The sequence below is a fragment of the Alligator sinensis genome, unplaced genomic scaffold (genome assembly GCF_000455745.1).
Source record: "Alligator sinensis unplaced genomic scaffold, ASM45574v1 scaffold768_5, whole genome shotgun sequence".
NCBI lineage: Eukaryota > Metazoa > Chordata > Crocodylia > Alligatoridae > Alligator > Alligator sinensis.
The window spans coordinates 1,364,811-1,389,517 of NW_005841991.1; the positions used below are offsets into that span (position 1 = coordinate 1,364,811).

Consider the following 24,707-nt stretch of genomic DNA (forward strand, 5'->3'; position numbering starts at 1 on the left):
AAATAGAAATGTGATTGCTGAAGAGAAGCACGAAGTGAAGAGAAGAGAAGCAAGCCAACACTTAAAGGACACTGAAGTAAATTTTTCACTTTCCTTTGTTTGCAGTCTCCTCTAAAAACTTCTGCATTTTACTGATTTTGGCTCATTTTGATTTTAAAACATAAAGTTGTGAAATTCTTTTTGTGTCATCATATTATGCATCCCCACGATCATAGTTTTCTGGGGCTAACAGAAAAAAGAAAATTACTTCTAATTTTGCTTCTTTGAAGATGTTATTCCAGTATGATTTTCATTTTGGGGTCTTAATTTTTCTAATGCAGGTTTCATAAAAAAAATAAAAATCACACTACTGTTAAGACTTTTTCCACAGCAGGGCAACAGTAGTGGCACAGAATAGTGAGCTAGGCCTTGTATTAGCTGTCATGCACTATTCCCTACCCCTGCTGTCCCTCCCAACAATACAATCAGTCTCCTGTAATGATAGGCTAATTCAAAATTATTAAAATGTCAGAAAAATATACCCTAGAGCAAAAAAAGAAGCCGAGTAATATTAAGATTATACAATCTCCAAATTGTGAGAGTAGGTGGGAGGGATAATGAGCACTGTGTAGTGTTGATCTCTTCAAATGAACAGAATTGCACACAAATAACTTCCACTTCTGCAAGGATGCCATTAGCTCAGATTTTGGCTCCTGGGGAATATGGATTTTGAGAGGAATCCTCCCCAAAAAAGAGAGAAGGCTGCAATAAGCAGCAATAAAGCCACTGCCAATGGTGAGAACAAAAGTCTTTTGTTTTTAATGTAAAAGAAAAGGAAGGAAACCCACCCCCCGGCAGATATCTTTTAAGTGCCTAAGCAGACCAACTGCTCAAACTTGCAAAGGTAAGCAGTAATATAGGGAAAAAAGCTTCATTTGACAACAGGCTAATTTAAAAGATGGACTTTTTAAAATAAGACTTCTTTGGAATGAGAACATTTGGCCTTCTTTATCTTGAAAACAATTTCTGAAAATGAAGTCTCAGAAATGGATTGATTTCTTCCAGTATTATTTGCTGTGGAGAGGAATGGGCTAGGACACTGTGTTCTAGATGTCTGCAATAGGGACAGACATCTAGAGGAGTCTGCAATAAGGAGCAGCCAAGGTAGCTTTATCTTGTGCTGAATGACCGTTGACAGAGCCTTCTAACTTCTGCTCAGCCAGGCCAAAAACTAAAAGGTGTACACTTGAATTTCCATTTAGACAAGCCCACTTGGTAGCTGTATGGCTCAGAGGCAAAAAGCTGGGTGGATTTTCAAAGGATTTCAGTCTTCTTCAAAGATATTTATTATTGCTGAATATATGAAGGAGGGTCCACTGCTTGATGTGCTCATGAGGCCATAAGAATAAAATGTCATTCATACATGGAAGGATGATACTGCCCTGAGGGGAGAACTTGGTTGAGTCCAAAGCATCACCTTTTTCTCACAAGATGCAGCATCTCAAGACCAGTCACTAGTGCCTAAAGTTTATGCACTCATATGCCTAAAGTATATGAGCTGATATAATTGACTCCAGAAGCATGATTTTCCATGTAAGAAATTTTAAATTCTGCAGTATGGAGGGATTCAAAACAAGCTCTCCTACAGGGCTGTCAAAATCAGGCCTTGCACCACAGGGAATATCTGAATCTTTATTTGCTTTTCTTTTAATATCAAGTGCTACATGGCCTTGACTGACAGGGGACTGTGACGACACTGGTTCAACGTCACCTAATTTATGATAGACAGGCACAGCTGCCAACTTTAATCTTTATGTTAGATTCAGAGAGCTGAAATAAATAGCCACATGGTTTTGAAGTGCCTCAAGGGAAGTGGTTACCTTGGGCCTGATTGCCCCACACCACATGTCCACTGGAAAAGACATGTTAGATCCTGCAGGTGTTTCAAGATATTAGGAGAATACAACTACACAGACAAGACTATAGATCTCTACTGTAGTTACAGGGCTTTTGGCTAGCTGAGGAAAAGTATGCTTTGTTATTGAGACTGAAGTCATGTTTTCAATATTTGTAGATTGGCTTAGGCCATCTCTGACAGAGCTGTGAACAAACTGATTTGGATCATTCTGAGGCTCTTCAGATCATCAGATATGTGTCTCTCCTGAGCGTTGACAGGACCTTTGGTAGTATGCTTTCTAAGGTTTCCAAACATACTTCTGGGTAGGACCTCCTCTTTGTGAGCCTGAAGATGAAACCTGGGTCTATGGACTCCTATACGCCATGTGCTGCTGGTGTAGGTTGCTGTAGCATGGAGGTGATTTGTTGCACCAGTTGCTTTTAGCTATCCATTGCTATTGGAAGGCCACCTGATGGAGCAGCTGTTACTGCTGGCATTGATGCTGGCAACTGGGCTTAGCAATTAATTTGACGAGTTGTTCCATATCTATGGATGAGAAGGAAAGTTTGACACCAGGTTTTCCTCAGTCTTTCCACCCCCATTGGCCAGAGTTAGTCCAACCCTCCAAGAGAGAGGTTAGTATCATTCATTTGCCTACATTCTTCATTGTATTGTAACAACATACTTAAAGCAGCTCCCAAGTAGTTTGTTCACAGTGTCCCCTGATTGTTCAGGTTGGGTAAGGTCTTCTCCTTGAGCTCTCCCTCACAGAACTACTTGATTGCAGCAGAGCTCATTTTCGTCATCTGGTTCCCCCCCCGCATGAACCAGGTTACCCTCTTTAACTCTCTCCTTATAGGCATTGACTGGAGGACAGGTACAGTGAAGGTAGAACTAGTCTGACTCAGAAGCCCTATTTAGTTCCTTCCTGACCAAGAACAAGTTATTCTGTCCTAATCACAAGATCCTCTTTCTGTCAAACAAAGAGGGCTACTATATCAGACAGTGACCAAGTTTGTTACTAGGTGACATGCCCAGTTTAACACAGTTCTACTTTATTATATGTAGACAACCGCTTTGATACTTTAAAGCAGGAAACAAATATAGCAGGTATCACTGAAAAGCCTTTAGATTTATTCTGTTGAGACTCCTATAATGTCAGACAGAAATGATTTTCTATCACATGAAAAATATAAAAAAGGTTAGGCTCTGCCCTCTGATAAACTATTTGTTTTGAAAGGCAGTGACAGTAACACAAGAAACTGAAATCTAGGTATTGCTTCTCAAGCAGAGTCCAGAGTTCCCATCTTGCAATACAAAGGTGTGCCCCACCAAGATATCAGCTATGTAGAATGTGACCTCAAGGAGAGAAGCTCCACCGCTTTATGATTCCTCTATAGAACAATTTTCAAATAGTCAATCAGAAGCAATGCAAGGACCTGGAATTATAAAGCTATTTGTCTACTAAAAGACCTATAAACATAGGTCCTCTTGTTCCAACATGTGTCAAGCACTGTAAAGAACTGAAACCCACATAATGTTGTGTCCTCCAAGTATGATTAACAATTAAGTTTGCCAAGGCACTAAATGCTAAATAATAAAACATTTAAAATTGCAGTGATTCAAAATTCAGTCCAATCCAATTTCTTCCATGTATTCTAGAGACTATTAATATGGTCCCACAGTTCTGGAAGAGAGGAATGTTCAATTTCTGAGCCTTAAGAACAAATAATCAGTGTTTAATGACAGCTTTACTAGCTGTGAAGATATCCTGGTTTCATAACTTGAAGTATCTAATTTTATTAAATAGAAACTTATCCATATATCAAATTAAAGCTTAACTTTTCTTAACAATTTCTTAACACATTCATGGCCAAACCAGGCACCCTTCAATTTATGTGTTGAACAAGAAATTGGGAATATATAAGCACCCTAAAAGAAGTCTGGTGCTCTGGACATGCATGTGGTGAAAATGAAAGCCTTTAAGGAATGCCATATATCTGAGGCAAATTAAAGACGTGTGTTGGTGTAACTCAGTTTGAGACTTTATTACACTAACAAAGTTACAGTTTCGAACAAACTGCACTTTTGTGTGTATGCTTACATTTTATGAGTCAACAAGTCCACGTTTAGGATGAAGCAAGGATTTATTTGGGTGATATCTTTTGTTAGGCCAACTGCATAGTTGGGATAGAGTTAGACAAGTTTTGAATGCACGGCATTCTTCTTCAGGTCCATTCATGGGACCTCCAAGTGGCTGCTTTACCAAGTATTCCTTCAGGTGACCTGAAGAAGAATGTCTTGCATTTGAAAGCTTGTCTAACTCTATCCCAACTATACAGTTGGCCCAATAAAAGATATCACACTAAGAAATCCTTGCTTCTTGCATAATTCCTGGACCATCATAACTACATCACTCTAACACTATAGTTAGGATGGGTTTCTCAGGTCTCTGCTACTGGCGTATTAGCCTATCAGATCAAACAATTGGTTCACTACTTTTATGTTGTGATGTGGATCTCTACATTTATACTACATACTTCAAGAATGCCAGGCATTGAAGCTTTTGACCTTAGACGATAGAATAAAAAGATGACAACACCTAACCGGTATTTCATTTCCATCAAGGAGAAAGCCTCAGTGGCTTAGTTCTGTGGGACAACTATAAGTACTAGGTGAACAGAATCTCAATTGGGATCAGTGTTTTGAGTCTTCAAAATAATCAAGGGTCCGACTTTAACATGGCTGTGCTGCAAGGTGGTTGAGCCACAATCCAATCTCTTGACCGTTGAGATTCAAGCAGCCCAGGGTGAGGTTAATACAGGCAAAGCACTGCCGGTAAGATTTCTATCTTGTTGACCCGCACATAGGAGCTTACTGTTTCCAAATACAAGCATTGTGGACAAATAATGCTTGTCTCACACTCAACAGCATAAATGCTGCAAGATAGAGATATCACAATATATAATCCAGCAAATAGAAATTTAGGTCTGTAGTATAGCTCTGCTCTGATATTTCTTACTTCATGTTGCACTGCTTTGATGTCTCTTCCATCAAAGAGTTGTTCTGTGCTGATGAAAAGACTTCAGGTCTGAACCAGCACCATAAATCTAAAAGTTTTTTAGCTTTAAATCCTCCTGTATGTTAAGTGAAATGGAAGGTCCCACACTGGATACTTGGCAAAGCAGTCAGTTTGAGGGAGGTACCTTCAAAATAATCCATGCCTACATACAAATTGAATTCCAAACATTACCTTTGGCATCTAATTCTATTTCCATTAAAATCCACAAACATTTTAGCAATGCGGGTGTGGGACTCTGGGGGCTTCAGCTTGTATTAAGCATAAAATCTATGGGTTTGATTTATTTTCAATCAAAAGGTTGCTTTATTCTGACATGTGAGTTTCAAGTTTGAGTGAAGATTATGTATAGACATTCCAAACTTTAATCTGTTCCTAGTCTGAAGGCTCTCTACCAGCCAGCATCTCCGTGAAAGAGCAAGCAGTCTGGCAGCTAGCTTTCACGTATAAATTCAGAGGTCCAACCGGCAAATGACTGGAGACCTCCCAACAACTGGGATTATCATGAGTTTGATGGAGTGAAAGTAGAGTAGCAGTCAGGATGTGATGAAAGAATAGAGCAATGGCAGGGGGGGGTCCTCTCTAGTTGCAGAGCAGAGACCAAGGGAAGGATTGGGTTGACTAGGTAAAGAGGAGGAGAGCGCTGGAGTGGCCTCTGCATCAAACTGGAGCTGGACAGGTAGGAAGAGAGGAGTAAGTGAAGAAACAGAAATAGAATAGAGTAGATTAGAGCAAATAATTGCTCCAACTGAACCTTTAAGATCAGTCTGAAAAAGGGGTGAACAGTCCCACAAGGAGAGGTTACAGGGCAACAGAACACAATATGGAGGGGGTCCAGCTGGAATTGGAGCACCTTGCCCATGTTATGCACACCCACAGAAACAAATGATCTCTTCTAATTTAATCTACATGTTGCTTTTCCACAGTGTATGGGTAGTCATTTTTCTTTAGAGTTCTACTGAAATTTGTAAGGTTAGACCTGAAAGCCACAATCTATTCCTAGCATCTCCTTTACATGATCTCTACAACTATCAGTCTAGCACTTTTCACCAGCATTATTTTTATTTTAAGAAGAAATGCTCTCGGGGAAAGAAGTCTTGCATTTAAGTAGATGAAATATTTATATCAGCTATCATGAAGATAACAACATCAATGATGCTGAACACAGTTCAGTATTGAAAACTACTCTGTGAATTAAACGTTTTGGCCTACATTCCATTTGGCTCTAAGATATTTAAGCCACTTACATGACTCTTACATGCACAAGTCACTAGGCATGATCCTATTCCATCCCACTCACCAACCAAAGGACCAATGAAATAAGTGGAGAAAAAACAGGCTGTCTGATAGGAGGAGGAGGGCCAATCTAACTTTTGTTGTAGCCTGCTAGTAAGGACACTTGCTCAAAAGTAGAAGACTGCATTCTAGACCCTATTTAGCTATGGGGTGTGTGAATATACTTCTCACACTTCCCAGGAAGTGCTCTAACTACTGAGCTATGAGGTAGCCAGGGCTGGTGGCATCCTGTCCCCTTCCTCTTGAAGCTGGTGCACTATAGAACAGGGGTGGGCAATTATTTTGGGTGGAGGGCCACTTACCGAGTTTTGGCAAGCCGTCAAGGGCCACATGGGTAGTCCCGCCCCTCGACAGGTGCCCCACACCCTGGTTGCAATTTTGGGACTGGAAGCCCCCTTAACCTCTGACCTTTGCCACCGGAAATCCCTCCCCTTGCCCCTGGAAGTACTCCACTGGGGAAGAGGGCTTGCCATCTTAGGGGAAAAAACAAATTATACACTCAAAATCAAACACCCATAATAATATATTTTAATTAAAAATTAAAAATATATTTTGTCCTGATTTGTGTGTGTTTGTGCTGTATATGTAGAAGTGATTGCATAATAGCTCAAAATGCAGTCTCAGTTGTATATTGCGTGGGCTGTGCAGGGGTGTTGGGGGGTTTTGGGTGGGTATGGGGTTTGTGGGGAGCTGTGGGTGGGTGGGTATGTGGATTTGTGGGAATGTGTGTGTGTGGGTATGGTATTGTGGGTATGGGAGCCACGGGGTGCAGAGCAGCTGGCAGATGGGCAGGAAAGTGGGGAAAGCAGTGATGGGAATGGGGGGCCTGCACCGATGTCCCAGGACCAGCACCAGCAGGGCCCAGAGCGTGGGGTGCAGGCTGGCAGGGGACTATGGCAGCGATTCCCAACCTTTTTATACTGTGGACTTGCAAACTATATAATTTACAGATTTAAATGTACTTTACATGTTTAAATTTAATTTTTATGGGGAGGGGGGCGGGGTTGCGAGGATCAGATTGGGTTGGGTCACTGGGGGACCCTGCAGGGGAAGGGGCTGCGCAGGTGGTGGCTCGGGGGGACACAGGTGAGACTGCCCAGGAAGAAGGGGCTCTGTTGCCTTTCCTAGGAGCAAGCAGCAGAGCTGCCTCCCTGTCCTTCGCCCCAGGCATTTCCCTGCCTGCATCCCCTTGCTCCCAGCTGTGGGCGGGGCTGGAGGGTACTGCCCGGCCCAGTGTGGGCCCCGGTACCTGGTGCACTTTACTGGGCGCAGCCATGGAGATGGGAGTGGGACAGGGAACACAGAGCCAGCTTTCCTCTGCCCCAGCAGCAGTTTGTGCCCAGCTGCTGCTGCCGTTCAGCCCGACAGGTGAGCCTGGACCTGGCATGGGGCCCAGGCTAGCAGTGGTGAAGGGAAACAAACTGATGCTAAGCGCAGGGGAAAAGTGGCCCCCTGCCTCCCTGCCAGCAGCGCTCCCTGCTGAAGCTGCTTGGAGTCCATGTGGGGTTGCCTGTACCTGCTCTTTGTTGCCACTGCTGCCCCATGGGGCACTGGTGATGCGGCAGAGAGGCAGGCAGCCCTGTGTGGGCTCTGGCCAGCTGCAGCAGGGAGCACTGGTGGTGCGGGGGGGTGGCTTTTCCCTTGTGCTGAGCACCAGTTCGTTCCCCGCTGCTGCTGCTCAGCCTGGATGGGGTCGGGGTGCTCGTGGTTGTCCCCGCCTGTACCACAGGGCTGAGGCAGACAGGGCTGGGAGTGAGCAGGCGCGTGGCAGCCCGATGGGAGCATGGGGCCCATGCTGTTGCCCTGGGGCCAGTGCAGGTGGGCCCCAGAGCAAGGTGGCAGGAGCGCGGGGTCCTGACTGGCAGGGGCTCTATGGAGCCGTGCTGGCTCCCCTCTTTCCTTGCTGACACAGCCCAGCCCAGCTCCATAGAGCCCTGCCAGCCCGTGCCCCACACTCCTGCCGCCCCACTCTGGATCCTGCCAGAGCTGGCCCCGGGGCCCTGGCATGGGCCCTGGGGCACCGACGTGGGCCCTACACTCCTGCACACTTCCACCCCCACGGCCATTCCTGTTCTTACCTGAATCTCCCGCTCTGGTGCAGGGAGGTGCAAACATCACCATGGTCCCAGACTAGAAGCCCCTGCTGAGCAGGGGCTTCTGGCTAGGGGGTGAGTGGGGCGGGGCGGGCCTTGCTATTGCAGGAGTCTGCTGTGGCTTTCCCTGGGTCCTACTGCCCCTGGCTGTTGTCATCTTTGACAGGCAGCTAGGGGCAGATAAATATTAATTTTCTAAATTTTAGGGGACCCTGGGGGGGTGGACAGAATGGCCTGGTGGGCCAGATTCGGCTCACAGGCCATATTTTGCCCATCCCGCTCTAGAAAAAAATGCAAATATCACAGCACCAGAAAGATAGTATGCAAGATGGTCCAACTCCTAGAAATGTGGGGACTTCCCTGGAAGGGAGGGATCCCTGAATTCTGGCCTCTGTTCCCATACTCTTAACCAATTACTAGAAATTCAAGTACTAAAAACTGATATAATAGAAGTAACTACCTAACCCAAATGAAATAAAACCCAACCATTTGTGAAGTACCTCGGTAATTGATGATTTCTGTTCCAAGCACTGGAGTCATCTCTAGGACTGTGATGAAGGCTTTGTCCATAGATGTAAGAGGAAACGGCGACATGCGGTGTCTTCTTGCCACCTTGGTAATGTCAACAGCACTGTGACCTGCAGAGGGAGAGCATCTAGTTTAAAAAAATAATCACCGACATTTTCCTTGGGAGTGCCATAGGATGATTTAGATGTATTACAGCTACTGTCATTCAGAAGAATCATATCATGTTTTACAAATTGCATAAGGGCAGAACCTTGTTTATCCCTGAAATGCAGTGCCTTCACCTATGAGATGAATTACAGCAGCTGTTGAACACTGCATAGCCATTTAGGAAATTAAAGGAATGAATATGTATTTTATAAAATTGAAATAGGGCTACTATTCCTGCTCTTAGAAAAAATGCTCTAGAAGCTTTAGTGACCACGAGAAGTCATTACATCACTATTATGTAATGTCCAAAAGGAAGTGTAGCATTTGACCCCCAGGATCATGATTTGAGCATGTTCTAGATCTTGGAACTAGTTAGCATTAGAGGCAACCTACTCTGATGGTTCTGTTCCTCCTCTACAGACTACACCCATAGCAGTGTGATAGGTGAATATAAATCAACAATCAGGGCCCCTGACTCTGGGGTTCCATACTTTCTTTTCTCTCCTTCCCTCATTTAATATCTATATTTACAGTTTTAGCCTTAAATTTTAACAGATGGTACTGAACAACATACACTGACTTCATCTTAAATACAAATCACATCTTTTTCCTAGATATTCCAAAGCATAATAAAATCAGCAATTGCACAACTCAAAGTGGCTAAAGTTAAATCCAAGAAAATGTGTAGAGCTTGGTACTTTGATGTGGTAGCCAGCAGAATTCCACACCAATCCATTATTCTTAAAAGAAAGTGTCTGCCGCTCATGCATGTCAACACTGACTTCTACTTGATAGACACTCAGGGCTCCTATGCACATGCAGGGAGGCTACTCCGATGCACTGTCATTCCAGCGTGTCAGAGCAGACTCGATTAATCGAGTCTGCTGAAGTGTGGAAATTAACGTGCTCCAGCTGCCTCCATGTGTATCAGCGTCCCCATGCTGAAAAATGGCGGTGGGGCACTTTAAACTAAAGCTTGTTCGATGAGTGTTAGTTCAAGCACTCCCGCTGCTTTTTTCAGCATAGGGACACTGATACACATGACAGTTCAGGCACTGTAATTATCACGGCTCTTGGAGCTGTGCTAATTAACATCCCCCCCCCCCCCCCCCGAAGCATGTCTATAAACACCCCAAATGCCATATTTTCTCACATACTGCACACCCCAAATAAGACGCATACTTTGATTTTGGAAAACAATGTAGAAAAAAACCCAACATTTTTCCAGAGCACTGGCCAACTGTTGAACATAGAATAAGTGCTCCTGGAAACATAGTGTCCAGGAAGTGTGGCATCCTAGGAGACAGTCTGGGTGATGCAGCAGGAACTTCCTGGTGTCACAGGATGGCAACAAAGCTAGGTCCCAGACTCTTTCAAGGGCAGCATCAAGACTGTTTCATCTTAGTTTTTATATGAATTCCTGTAAAGAATAAAGTGTTGCTTCTGTCTCACAAACCTCAACAAGACTGTATAGATTACAAGCAGCAGCTCACTTGCCCTGAGCCAACTCAGTTGCGTCTTCTGGCATGACTGTGGGAGGGTTAACACAGGATTCTGCCCCTTATGCTTGCTGAGCCAGGAAGAAGTGGCAGCCATTTTGATGGCCAGAACAAGCAGACAGTGTGCTCTAATATACTTGCTTATTTCTATACTAGCAAAGAAAAATCAGCTTTTCCACTCAGGGCATGAATCCCAATTTTGGGGAAAGGGTGCATGTGATATGTGAGTAAATATGATAGTAGTAGTAGGAGGAGGAGGAGGAGGAGGAGGAGGAGTATTTGTTGTATTACTATAACACTCAAGGGTACTCGTCATGGACCTCACTGTACAAACACAGAACAAAAAGATAGTCCCTGTCTAAGAAAGCTTATAATCTAAGATAAGAAACATGAAATGGATACATATGGGCCCCTGTTCCCTGCCCTGGAGCATAAGGAGACAAATCTCAGCATGGTGGGCAGTGGTCTTAAACCAAAGGCAGCCTATCTATGGTCAAGCTTTTTGAAGACATTGCAGAAAGGAGAGTTTTAATGAAGGATCTGAAGGAGTATAAGCAGGTAGCTTTGCAGAGATTTATAGGTAGCTCCCCCGAAGTGTGAGGGACTGCATGCAAGAAAGCACAAAATGTTGGTTTGAAAATCAAACAGATATCATGGACAGACTGGTGACAGGAGTTTACCTCTCAGGACTAAATGAGAGATGACTGGTAGAATGGCAATAAGTGGTGAAGGGCTTTGAAAGTAAAGATAAGTAGGATACTTTTGGGAATGGCCAAAGAAAAAGTTACAAGGTATGCTAGGGTATGAACTTACAGTGCATCAGCTATTTCACAGTCACTGCCCACTTGCAAACTTTTACCATGAGGTAAGCGTGAGAAAACTTACTCCACTTTCACTGAGAAGCAAACTATCTGGAATTTATTTCAGGACATCCATGTGCACATGAGCAATTACTATGGAGTAGCTGATGCACTGTTAATTCATATCCTGACCTCTTTGTGTAGCCATAGCCATTGATGCTATGGAGAAACATTTGATGCGTGCCAGTGAGAGAAGTGTCAATGTCCAACCAACAGCCTAAGAAAATGATTTTTGTAGCAGCATTACGGATGAATGTATGTAGGGTAGGCACAAACACCCTTTCATAGATTTCATAGATTTTATAGACGTTAGGGCTGGAAGGGACCTCGGAAGATCACTGAGTCCAGCCCCCTGCCCAAAGGGCAGGAAGTCAGCTGGGGTCATAGGATCCCAGCAAGATAAGCATCCAGTTTGCTCTTGAAGGTGTTCAATGTAGGCGCTTGAACCACCTCCGGTGGCAGGCTGTTCCAGACCTTGGGGGCTCGGACAGTAAAGAAATTCTTCCTTATGTCCAGCCTGAAATGGTCTTGTAGTAGTTTATGACCGTTCGACCTAGTCGTCATCCCTAGGGGCACTCTGGTGAACAAACGTTCCCCCAGATACTGGTGGTCACCCCTGATAAACTTATAGGTGGCCATTAGATCACCCCTGAGCCTGCACTTTTCCAGGCTAAAGTGGGAGATAATGAAAGCATGGACAAGAGTTTAAGTGGTGCAGATGGACAGGAAAGGCTGTATCTTAGAAATATTATGTAGCAAGAATCTACAAGATTTAGATCCAGCCTGAAAGTAAGCACCTCCAGAGAATTCCAAATTATTGATGGTGCCTTGCTTATACACATGAGTGACAGTCAGGATGGTGATAGTGATCATCAGGGATCCTAGTTTTCCAGGGGAAAAAAGGCAGAAAATCTCCATGTAAAAAACACAAAAATCTGCATTTTTCCATGACCTAACAAAATTGTAGTGGTATCCTGTGATGAAAGGCATCGTTTCTGCTCTTGGCCAATCATCAGTGTGCCCTGCTGTCCCCTCACTGATTGGCTGAGAGGCAAAAACCATGGCAAAAATAAAAGAGAGCAGAAATGGCACCCCACACCATGGGATGCTGCTATGCTTTTGGTAGGTCACAGAAAAACATGGATTTTGCGTTTTTCTGCGGTGAACAGAAAACGAGGATCCCTGGTGATCACAATGTTTGAGAAAGGAGGTTGGAAGGAAGCGGTTTTAGCCATGTGGACCTTGATCTGATAGTTAGTCATCCACAAGGAAATGTCAGAGACAGGCCAAGATTTTGGTTCAGATAGACAGAAATAGATCTGGAATATGGAGGTAGATCGGTGAGTTCTTCACCTAGAAATGGTAATAGAATGTGACTTTGGAAATGGACTTGCCCAGATATAAGATGTAAAGGGAGGAAAGAACGGGCCCAAAGAAAGCTAGAGCAAAAGCATGTTCAATGAACTTACAGATGAAAGGAAGAAAGAAGGTAGACCCATATTTGTACTAGTAAAGGCTAAGGTTATAATTCTGTAGCAATGGGAGACACTAAAAATCATGTTGAATTGTGAAGAAAAACAGCAAAAGAAGAATGAGAGACTAAAGAGGTGTGACAGTGGGTGTCAGGAAATCAACATGAAATGGGAATGTGTCACTGGGGTATGCAGAGGGCCTAGAGTAGTAAAGTAGAGAAAAAACTTTGTGTCTCTGATAGGGGAGGAGGAGGAGAAGTGACAGTAGGGGAAGGGGTAAGTGAGTTAACAGAAAGAGGAAGATCTTTCCTGTTCTATTTTGTTAATTTATTCTTGGAAGAAATTAGTGACATCCTGTTTGGAGAGGGAAGTAGAGGCAGGAGATAGGATAAATTTGAGGAGTGAATCAACAGTGATGAAGAGGTGGCTAGAATTGCAGCACGAGAATCGATTCAATTGAAGAACTCAAATTGCTTACCTAAGGAGATGGAAGAACCATAGGAGGTGTGAATCACTATGTAATGGAGGAAGTTGGCCTGGCCAAAGGATTACCAACTGGATGATATGCCGTGCAAACAGCAGCAAAAATGATTTCTTTCACCTTTGACTACAGACAACCCCTGCTTAACGCGGTTTCAGTTAGCACTATTTCTCTATAGCGCTCATTCAGAATTAATATCCGATTCTGCTGAGCACTCAGCCAGTTTCGCTATAGCGCTGAGTGGAATCAGAGTTTCTGCAGGCAGGGGGGCAGGGAGAAGTGGTCGTGGCAGCAGCAAGTGGAAGTTGAGTGAGTGGTAGTGAGTGGGTAGGCAGGCATGAAGGCCTAGGGTGGGACAACTGGCACATGGTGCCCGAGTGGGCGGGGGGAGTGGTGGAGACAAGCGGGTGCAAAAGAGGGGAGGAGCGCAGGACCCAAGCCAGTGCCCAGGGCCAGGGCCGGCAGGGGCCTGCACCCAGGGTGGGGGGCAGGAGCATGGGGCCTGCACTGGGGTGTGGGACCTGTGCTGGGGCCAATGGAAGCCTGCACCCAGAACAGGAGGGCCGGTGCCCAGGCTGGAGGGGGTGGGGGGGGTGGGGAGAAACAGTGGCAACAGAGGCAAGTAGCATGGGGCCCGTGTCGGTGCCCGGGGCCAGGGCCGGTAGAGGTCAGTGCCCAGAGTGGGGCTGCAGTAGTGTCAGTGCCTGGGCTGGCAAGTGGGGCCAGAGAGGCCAGCGGGCAGGCAAGAGGGGTGGGGAGAGGTGGCAGTAGTGAGAAGCAGTGAGGGAGCGCTGGGCATAAGCGTGGGACCTGTGCCAGCGCCCAGGGCCAGGACTGGCGGGGGCCCAGAACGGAGCGGCAGGAGCACAGGCCCGGGCTGGTATGTGGGGCTGCAGTGCCAGCAGGTGGGCAGGGGAGTGGGGAGAGGTGGCAGCGGGGCAGTCAGTAACCAATTAATCTCTATTTACATTCATTTCTATGGGGAAATGGGTTTCACTTAGTGCAGTTTCACTTAGCACTTGGTTTTTCTGGAACCAATTAAGAGCGCTAAGCGGGGTTTGCCTGTATCCAGAAGATTACTGCTCATTCCATCAGACAAACCTGCTATGGTGATCCACACGTCTGTGACTCAGGTTTGATATGTACAGTTACACAAAGCACTTAGGAATCAAAGTTAGAGCTACTAGAGAAAAAAAGTCTCCCCGTGGCAGGGATTAGAGACAAGAAGAGTTGCAGTGGGGCAAGGGTGTGGCACAGTAAGGGCTCCTCTACTGACTCTGGGCTTGGACCTAAGTATAAGTGAAATTTGGGACATAATCCCCTACAAGGGCAATAGACCTCAAGTGCTGCCTCTAACTTTTATGTGAGCCAGGGGAAGAAATGAAGGCATCTTGAACTGCAAAGGCAGTTCAAGCACAAAGGAATCTCTTGGCCATGTTGTTGGCAGTAGGGTAGAAAGACAAAGGTCCACCTGGGGCTATTATGCCCTCCCCTCCCACCCCTGCCTCTATGCCCCTACTTGCTAAGAGCAAGTGATCTTACCAGACTGCTTTTGTCAATTTGACCTCAGAATGTTCTGACTCTCTGCAGGCTGGTTTCTTGCTCCATCCTCCCCTAACTCCCTTCTTCAGTTTCTCTACTGTCAGCTTCAATCTCTTTGCTTTCTATGTTCATCTCAATCTTTTCATCCTTCCTCAGTGTCTCCCATCTCTCCTCCCACTCAGCTGTTCTGTTAACTCATTCCCATCTGCTTTCCCATCACCCCACACTGATCTATAATAGGTTTAAAAGATAAAACACAACATAAATGCTGTACTAAATTTGGTTTCACAAACCTGTTCATTTGGAATAATATTATGTGTTATCAGTAGCAGAGATTAGGGATTTAAATAATGCATGATTTTATCTCCACAGGGTCCCCAGAGCTACCAAACTATCCTATCTGTTGCTGTATGTTCCTTTTCTTTTTAACAAAAGGTGTTTTGAAGCAAAAGATAGTATTTCCACTGTGCTCTCCTGTGAAAGTACTTTATAAGCACACTGCCAAGAAGCCCCATTTTCTCCAAGGAGGATGATGATGAATCAGTATAGTAATGACTGTGCACAAAGCTCACTTCAACATGGATGCACCCTCACTCGCATGTATTATGTTGTACCTCATTTATTAACTAAGTTCTATAGCAAACACAGTCTCTATCTTTAAGAAGAGGGAAAAGAAAGAACCAGGGAATTATTGATGAGTCACCCAACTTTGATACCTGGAAGTATACTAGAACAAATTATTAAATAATTAATGTATAAGCACCTTGAGGATAATAAGAGGATAAGAACAAGATAACATGGATTTGTCAAGGACAATGAAGTCAAACCAATCTAATTTCCTACCTTGACAAAAAAACTGGCTTCATGGATAAGAGGGAAGTAGTAAATGTGATAGATCGTGACCTTGGTAAAGCTTTTGACATTGTCCTGCCTGATAGTCTCAAAAGCAAACTAATGAAATATCATCTAGACGAAAACACCCTAAGGTCTTTTCAACAACTGGTTCAAAAACTGTACTCAAAGTAGAGATTATCAATTGCACTCTATCAAGCTTGAAGGACATCTCAAGTGGGCCTCCCAGATATATCCTGGTCTGATTCTAGTAAACACGTCCATTAATGACTTAGCTGATGGAAATAGAAGTCGTATACAATTCATGGGTGATGCCAATCTGGGAGGTACTGCAAGCAAGTTAGAGAAGAAAATTCAAAATGGTCTTGCAAAATTGAAGAAATGGCCTGAAACAAACAAGATGAAATTCAATAAAGACAGGTGCAAACTACTACACTTAGGAAGGAAAAATCAAATGAAGAAATAAAAAATGAGGAATAGCTGGTAAGGAAACTGCTTCAGGAAAGGATCTGGAAATTACAGTGGATCACAAATTGAATAGGAGTTAACAGTGATGATGTGGTGAGAAAGACAACTATAATTCTGGAATATATTAATAGGAGGGTTAAAGCAAAACAAAGGAGATAATTATTCTATTCTACTCAATGCTTCTGATGTCTTAATTGGAGTACAATTTGAACACTTTAAGAAGGATGTAGACTAACTGAAGATAGTCCAGAGGACAAGTATGGTAAGAATGGTAAATATGCTAACAAGTATGCTATGGTAAGTATGGTAAAATGTTAGAAAATATGACTGATGAGGAAAGGTTGAAAGTCTTGGGTTTGTTTAGTTTAGACAAGAGGAGACTAAAGGGGCGCACATTAACATTCTTCTAATACAGGGGATGCCAGGGGTACTTGAGAAGGCCCTAGGGGGTACACACAAGCAGATGGGGAACAGAGTGCTGCCATGCACAATCCCATGTTGTTGTGCAGGCGCCGCCCACCTGGTCGGATGCGGAGGAAGCTTGCACGCCACATGCCACCCCCCCGTCCAGCCGGTGGGGGTACACTGTTCCAAAAAGGTTGAAAACCCCTTCCCTAGGGGGTACGCATGGCTGGTGAGGACAGAGGGCCACCACCCTGCACCGCCACCTCTCAGGAGCAGGGGTGGGGGGCGGGGAGTGAGGGCAGCGGTGCTCCTCTGCAGGCCACATAGGCACCCTCAGTCTGGCTGCATGCAGTGGGGGGAGAAGCTCACCCATGGCTGCCACCCCACACTGCCACCGCTTCACGTCCAGTTGCATGCCGCCCCCCCACCCCCGAGTCCAGCTACCAGGGGTACACTTATTAAAAAAGGTTGAAACCCCCTGTTCTAATATATAAAAAGTTGTTATACAGAAGATGTGATCAATTGTTCTTCATGTTCACTGGATGTAGAACAAGAAGTATTTTGGCGTAATTTACAGCAAAAAAGATTTGGGTTAGACATGAAGAAGGAAAACTGTCTAGTTATAAGGATAATTAAGCACCTATGAGTGTTGCAGATTTTCCTTCTTCGGAGGTTTTTAAAAACAGGTCAGCAAAACATCTGTTGAGTATGCTCTTTGTATACTTATGCCACCTCTGGGTGGGGAGGATGGACTAGAAATGACCGCTTGAGGTCTATTCCAAACCTACATTTCAAGATTCTGTGGCTGATTATTAGCTTTGAGATCAGCAGCTTCTCAAATGATACACAGAAGTAATAACATTTTATTACTAAATCAAGTCAAAGACATTTTTCTGAACAGTCAAAAGCCTGCATTTACTTGGGAACCCTCTGTGCTTAGCTCAGAACAGCTTGGGAATTAAGTTTCCCAAAATAATGTCTATGCATTGCAACTCTCCTTTTGCCCTCTTTTCAAAGGGACATTTTTTACTTACTGCTGCCAGGAGGCTGACAACTCTGAAAACGAAGCATTTAAAAGCAGGGGAGAAAGACTGCCTCGCATTTAGAAAATCTTTTAGTGCATAATTGCCATTAGAAGAAACATTACAGGCTTATGTGAGTTATATACAACAGTATTCTCTTTTCTTCAAAGGCAAATACAAAGGTGAAGGAGTGCACTATGAAAAAGTTGTCATGACAGTCATAGCCAGAGGGAATGTGCTATGTCACAATTTCCCTTTATGCTGCTACTACCTGGCTGATAAAACATCAGCTACTGCTATGTCACTAAATAGAAATCCTTTGCTTTGTGTTTTAATACTATTGCTAAACTGCATAGTCAAAAATAATAACAAGTCATATACATAAATCTTTACAAGCACATTGCCTGGACCTACTTAACCTTACACTCTTAGCACACACCAATACACTCAGGGTAAAGGTAAGGGGAACAAAGAACAGTGACATATTTTTTACTTTTATATTTTAAAGTGATCTTAAATGAATGCATGTTTCCTGCTGATGGGTTAGTACATCACTAAACTGGCCATCAGCAGCTTATGCTATTTCAGTTTAAGCCACTCTAATGTTCCTCACAAAATCTTGCAAGTGTACAGGAACCACTTGTGTTAAAGTTATTTTCCTCCAAAATCTAACACTTCATAAATGACCCACACTTACCCATACAAACACACAAAATTAGGAGCAGAATGATAATACAATCCTGGTTGTACAGATTCCATATCTAGTTACATTCTTGTCTTAAGAACCTCGTATCTAACGGCAGGCTTACCAATGAGGACATGGTGATGTATGCTTTGCAGAGGATCATAATTTCTGTGTTTCTATTTGCAAATAACACATGTGACAATAGAGTTAAAATATCCTGTGATCAAGTACATCAAACTATATGTAGCATGATGACATTATGTACCACAACATGAGGGAATTTCTATTGCAGATGTATAAGTTGATAGGTCTTCTAACCCTATCCGTCTGCATAATCACTTGTTGATCCTTGCAAGTTTATACAAGCCACAAACATAATCTGTATGTAGAAGCAAAAGTAAGCTGCTGTGCTCGGATTGATCTGATTTCCATGGAACTACAACTGGACTCTACCACAACAGACACTAGGAAGTCTGTGGCAAGTCCTGTTTGAATGGTTTTCATATAACATGCATCATTTGCATGTCACATTCTCCACCAAAATAAGGCAAGTTTCAAGTGTGCTCATATCCTGAATTTTGACTGCAAAACTATCATAGAATCACAGAATCATAGAAAATTAGGGTTGGAAGGGACTTCAGAAGGTCATCTAGTCTGAGCCTTAAAAACCTCTTAAGGATGGAGATTCCACCACCTCTCTAGGTAACCTGTACCAGTGCTTCACCACCCTCCTAGTGAGAAAGTTTTTCCTAATATCCAACCTAAACCTCTCTTGCTGCAACTTGAGACCATTGCTCCTTGTTCTGTCATCTGCCACCATTGAGAACAGTCCAGCTCCATCCTCTTTGGAACCCCGCTTCAGGGAATTAAAGGCTGCTATCAAATCCCCTCAGTCTTCTCTTTTGCAGACTAAATAAACCCAGTTCCCTCAGCCACTTTTCATAAGTCATGTGCCTCAGCCCCCAAATCATTTTTGTTGCTCTCTGTTGGATTCTCTCCAACTTGTCCTCATCCTTTCTGTAGTAGGGGGCCCAAAACTGGACATAGTACTCCAGATCTGGCCTCATGCAGAATAGAGTGGAATAATTACTTCCCTCAATCTGCTGGCAACACTCCTAGTAATGCAGCCCAGTGTGCTGTTAGCCTTTTTGGCAACAAAGGTACATTGCTGACTCATATCCAGCTTATTGTCCACTGTAACCCCCAGGTCCCTTGCTGCAGAACTGCTGATTAGCCAGTCAGTCCCAAGGCTGCAGCAGTGCACAAAATGTTTCCATCCTAAGTGCAGGACATTGCACTTGTCCTTGCTGAACCTTATGAGATTTATTTTGGCCCAATCCTCCAATTTGTCTAGGTCACTCTGAATCCTAGCCCTACCTTCTAGTGTATCTACTACACCCTCCAGCTTGGTATCATCTAGGAACATGCTGAGGGTGCAATCCATCCCATCTTCTAGATCATTAATGAAGATATTGAACAAAACCGGTCCCAGGATTGACCCCCTGGAGTATCCATGTGATACTGGTTGCCAGGTAGACATTGAACCATTGATTACTACCTGTTGAGCCTTCCAATCCAGCCAGCTTTCTATCCACCATACAGTCCATTCATTCAACCCATACTTCCTCAGCTTGCTTGCAAGAATGCTGTGGGAGATGGTATCAAAAGCCTTGCTAAAGTCAAGGTATGTTACGCCCACTGCTTTCCCCGCATCCACAGAGCCAGTTATCTCATCACAGACAGCAACCAAGTAAGTTTGGCATGACTTGCCCTTGGTGAATCCATGCTGACTGTTCCTAATCACCTTCTTCTCCTCCAAGAGCTTAGAAATGGATTATTTGAGGACCTGCTCCATGATTTTTCCAGGGACTGAGGTGAGGCCGACTGGTAGGTCCCTGGAATCTCCTTCTTCCCTTTCTTAAAGATGGGCACTATATTTGCTCTTTTCCAGTCATCCAGGACCTCCTCCAATTGCTATGAATTTTCAAAGAAACAGCCAGTGGCTCTCCAATCACATCAGTCAACATCCTCAGCACCCTTGGATGCATTGCATCTGGTCCCATGGAATTGTACCCATCCAGCTTTTCCAAACAGTCCCTAACCTCTTCTTTCACCACTGAAGGGCTGCTCACCTTCTCCCCAGACTGTGCTGCCCTACATGGGCTCCTACATTCAATCTTTTTGGGCCCCTCTACACGTGTAGGTAATGGCGTAATGGGATCTAATGTGCAGTCCACATAATTGCACCACCTGCCATGCCACACATGCATGGCAGAAGGCATGACTGTAGGATTGCACATTAGATCCCATGCTGCCTTATTGCTGGTACAGGGGGAGCCCAATCCCGATCCCTCCCCCTGCACTTGCAAAAATCAAGCCTTCAGCTGAGGGGCTTCCAGATGTGGGGGTGCCCTGCACACGCCTGTGGCTGGGAGATTGCAGCTGCCATGGTCTCCCAGCCTCAGGGATTTCACACACCCCTGGGCCTGGGAGATTGCAGCCACACCCTTGGCTGCCAAGTCCTAGCTGGGTCCCAGCACCGGGAGGCACACGGTGGGGAACCAGCATTCACAGCCAGAGGTGACCCAAGCAGGGTGTGGGGCCCCATCCCCAGACATGAGGAAGCTGGCGGCAGATTCAGTGGTGGAGGGTGGGGGGTGCCAAGCGGCTGAATGTGAAGCTGGCAGCAGTGCAGCTCTGCACGGCCCGGGGTGGTTGCCCCATTTTGCCCCCTCCCCCTCCCCCCAGGGATGGCCCTGTTCACAGCTGTAGGACTCAGGGTCCTGGAAGTTGCAGGGTGCTGCCAGGACCCAGAGTTGGCAGCTGTTGTTGGGGCTGAGAGTCCCTTCAGTTGCAGAACTTTCAGCCCCGGCTGGGCATAATGCACCACTGTGGCTGAGAGCCCTGCCACCTAATGGGACTCCCAGCCACAGGGAAGACCCTGTTAAACATGCAAATTAAAACTCAGTAGCAACCAGCTATAAAGTTAGTCCACATTTTTGAGGTATAACTTTATAGCAGGTTGGAGCTTTTTATGGTGTGATAGGTACTCTGTATGTGTAGCTGGTCTATAGGTAATTGTACAATTAACCAGTTAATTGCACGATAACTGTAATGTTACAGAGGGCTTCTCAGTCAATCCAGATAAAGTATGCTTAGTTTAAAAGTAAAACAGGCAATATTTCCTAACAGACCTACAAGCTTCTCTTGTGATCTGATAATTCAACTGGGCTTTTTCCAAGATGGACACTACAAAGATTAATAATTCTGCAACAAGAATTTAGCCGACAGTTCTTTCCTAATAGAAGTAATAGAATCCAACTCAGTCTCCCACTGTTGTATTAGCAGGAATAAAAGATACTGGTAGCTAGAATAGTACTTTTGGTAAAGTAGTACTATTTTTATAAAATACATTTATCTGATTGTAAGAGAGAGAGAAAGAGAGAATACAATCATAATATGTTTCTGTTAGCTGTTGTAGTGAATTTGATGATTTTAGGTTTTCCTTTGCACTAAAACCATTATTAGACACCCAAAATAAGACCTGTCAGGCTGCGCTCCCTGTTTAGCTGGTGGGTAGCAGGGCAGGCGGGAACACCAGAGCACCAGTGCCCCCCTGTGAGAGCCGGCTGGGGAGCGGGGCTGCCAGCAAAAGTGGCTGCAGTCAGCGGGATTGGTCACTGGGGGACCCTGCCCTGGTCGCTGACTGGTGTCGGGGAGGGAGGGGGGCACGTGCCTCCCCTGACTCAAGAGGCACCAGACACCCATGCAACCCAAACAAACCTTTTGTATACATTCATAATTAAAATCAAAGGTCTACCTGAACATAGATAGCCAATTTGACTAGTGTACTTAAGACATGCCAGTTCCTATAAATATCACCACATACAAGGGAGTTTTATGGCTAGCATCATTTCACCCACCTTTGACGCACCTGCCAAAATGATCATATGCCCATTTATAGTTGGAGCATTCTTCAGCAAAAGCCCAGAGTAGGGCTCAAATTCATACCTCTGGAGCCACAGTGAGAGACCAAAACTGCTATGTCACTGCACCCTTCAGGAAATCATAACACTAATGTACAAAAGAGGAAGGAAACATACAGACCTTCCACTCCCCACCTTCTAATTAATTTCTTTCTGATGTGTCAACTAGTTAAATTGAGGGGAAAACACTCACTTACATGGACAGTAGGGCTGTGCGAAGCTTCAGTCGCTGATTCGATTCAGTGGAGATTCGACCCAATTTGGAAGCCGAATCTAATCCAAATTGAATGAGGAGACCCTTTAATTTCTCCAAAATGAATCGGAACCCTCCAAATTGATTCAGAGAGATTCGGAAAGATTAGATGATTTGGACATAGACACAGCTTTAAATGTTTTTTCTACATACCTCAAGGTACCAGGGGGCTCGTGAATGCTGAGATGCTGGGGTGGATGGGGCATCCCACGGGAGTATGCGGGGGGTCTCTAGGATGATTGGCAGTGGACCCAGAAGTGGACCAGAAGAACTTTTGGTCCACTTCTGGGTCCGCCAGGGAGCACACTGGGGGCCCCCCACACACCCTCTGGCTTGGCAACTGGGGCCTCCTTGGCCTGGGGGGGGACCCAGGGTCCCCCTGTGGCTGATGACTGAGCCAGGAGGTGCAGGGGGGTCCCCCGTGCGCTCAGTGGTGGACCCATAAGTGGACCAGAAGTACTTCTGGTCCACTTCCTGGTTTGCTGCCGAGTACGCGGGGGACCCCCCCACACTCCTTTGGGACACTCCATCCACCCCAGCATCGTAGCATTCATGAGCCATGCCTGGTACCTTGAGGTATGTAGAAAAAACACTTAAAGCTGTGTCTATGGCCGAATCACTGATTGTCTGAATTAGCACCGAATCTTCAGATTCGGATTTGGCCAAATTGAATCAGGACAGTGATACAAATCAATGAATCAAATCACTGTCCCCAATTTGGGCTGATCTGAATCAAATACGGCCCATTTCGCACACCCTTAATGGACAGCTTTAACTTATAAGGATACTTATTTCATTTATGGAATGACAGAGTTCTTGTTTGTCAAGACTGCCTAAGAGATTCTGAGTCTTGCCAAAGAATGATTCACTTATCCCAAAGTGCTTTAAAGATAATTCATTACATCCCACTATGCTCTCTATGATAAACTAATAAAATACTCATACCAGAAGTCAATTAATTTAGGCAGAGAAGTGAAGTGATTTGCCTAAGGCCACTCAACTAATCAGATGGAGAGCAAGCAACAGAACCCAGGAATCCTGAATACCATTCTTCTGTTTGACCATATGACCAACTTCCCATGTTGCTCAGACGCAGACCAAATAGTACATTTATTTTATATCAGTTTTGGACTGAGAGTGGTTTACTTAAAAGAGGGACACTGTACATACCTAAGTATAATGTGTATGTAACTGTCTAATTGCTGCTTTTAGCACTTACCTACAGTTTGCAATTCAGCCAGTAGTGTGTCTACACAAGACACTAAATGCGCAGTAGACTAATTCTACTGTGTATTAGCGTGTCAGGGCAAAAGCCATGCTAATGCACTGATGTGCAGTAGAATTAGCACCTAAAAAGATGTGTGCTGGTGCTACTGCACAGTAGTGTCAGTTACTGCACACTGAGTTAGTACCTGTTATTACAGGTACTAAACTTAATGCATGTAACTACAGAGCATTAATGCACATGTAGAAGTGCCTAGCATTGCCTGTGCTAACCTACTAAGCATGCACAGTAGGATTATGATTGGGCAGCTGTGTGAGAAAACAGAATCACCCAGGTATACATATAAGGCTTGATAAGCCCCAAAACTTTAGTCACAGAAAAACTATAACTACTGGGTGTTAGATGCTGGAAAAGGAGGAGGGTCCTCTGACCTTTTAGCTCAGAGGGTCAAGTGGTTAAAGCACTTTCCAAGGGAGCAAAAGAACCACATTTTAATTCCCTTCCCTCCCCCTGCAGCCCAAGGTGTTTTGAGCCTGTATCTCCTGGTTCCCAGAAAAGCAGTCTAATCCCCAGGTGATGGGCAGGGCATTGACCAAGCCTCTCTCCAGCTTTGTTTGGTATCCAGTTTTATTTTTCCTTCTTTAGCTCAGCTTTTCTTAACCTTCCTCCCCCCAAAATCATTATATTATTCTGAAGAATTTCCATTTTTGTGTGTTAATTCTTCTGTGACATTTGTATGTGCACTATGGCAAAGTCTCTATCATTTTTAGTAGTATAATAACTTAAATAGCATAGACTGAAATGAGAACTAAGAAAATACCCATTAACATATAGACACTAACTGCTATTTTAGAAAGGTAAAGGCTATTTATATTTTTCCTTTCTTTCCCTTTTCTTTTTGTCTCAAAATCCACTGACCTATTTTTTTCCATTCCTGC

At 44.5% G+C, this 24,707-nt stretch overlaps 1 protein-coding gene across 1 annotated transcript in view; it reads right to left on the reverse strand.

The window, feature by feature from the left end:
* Positions 1-24,707, reverse strand: part of GPHN (gephyrin) — a 400,537-nt gene that overhangs the window by 76,830 nt on the left and 299,000 nt on the right. Inside the window, exon 12 of the mRNA XM_025201357.1 lies at positions 8,845-8,982. Coding sequence (XP_025057142.1) covers positions 8,845-8,982 — 138 coding nt within the window. The remainder of the gene's footprint in view (positions 1-8,844; positions 8,983-24,707) is intronic.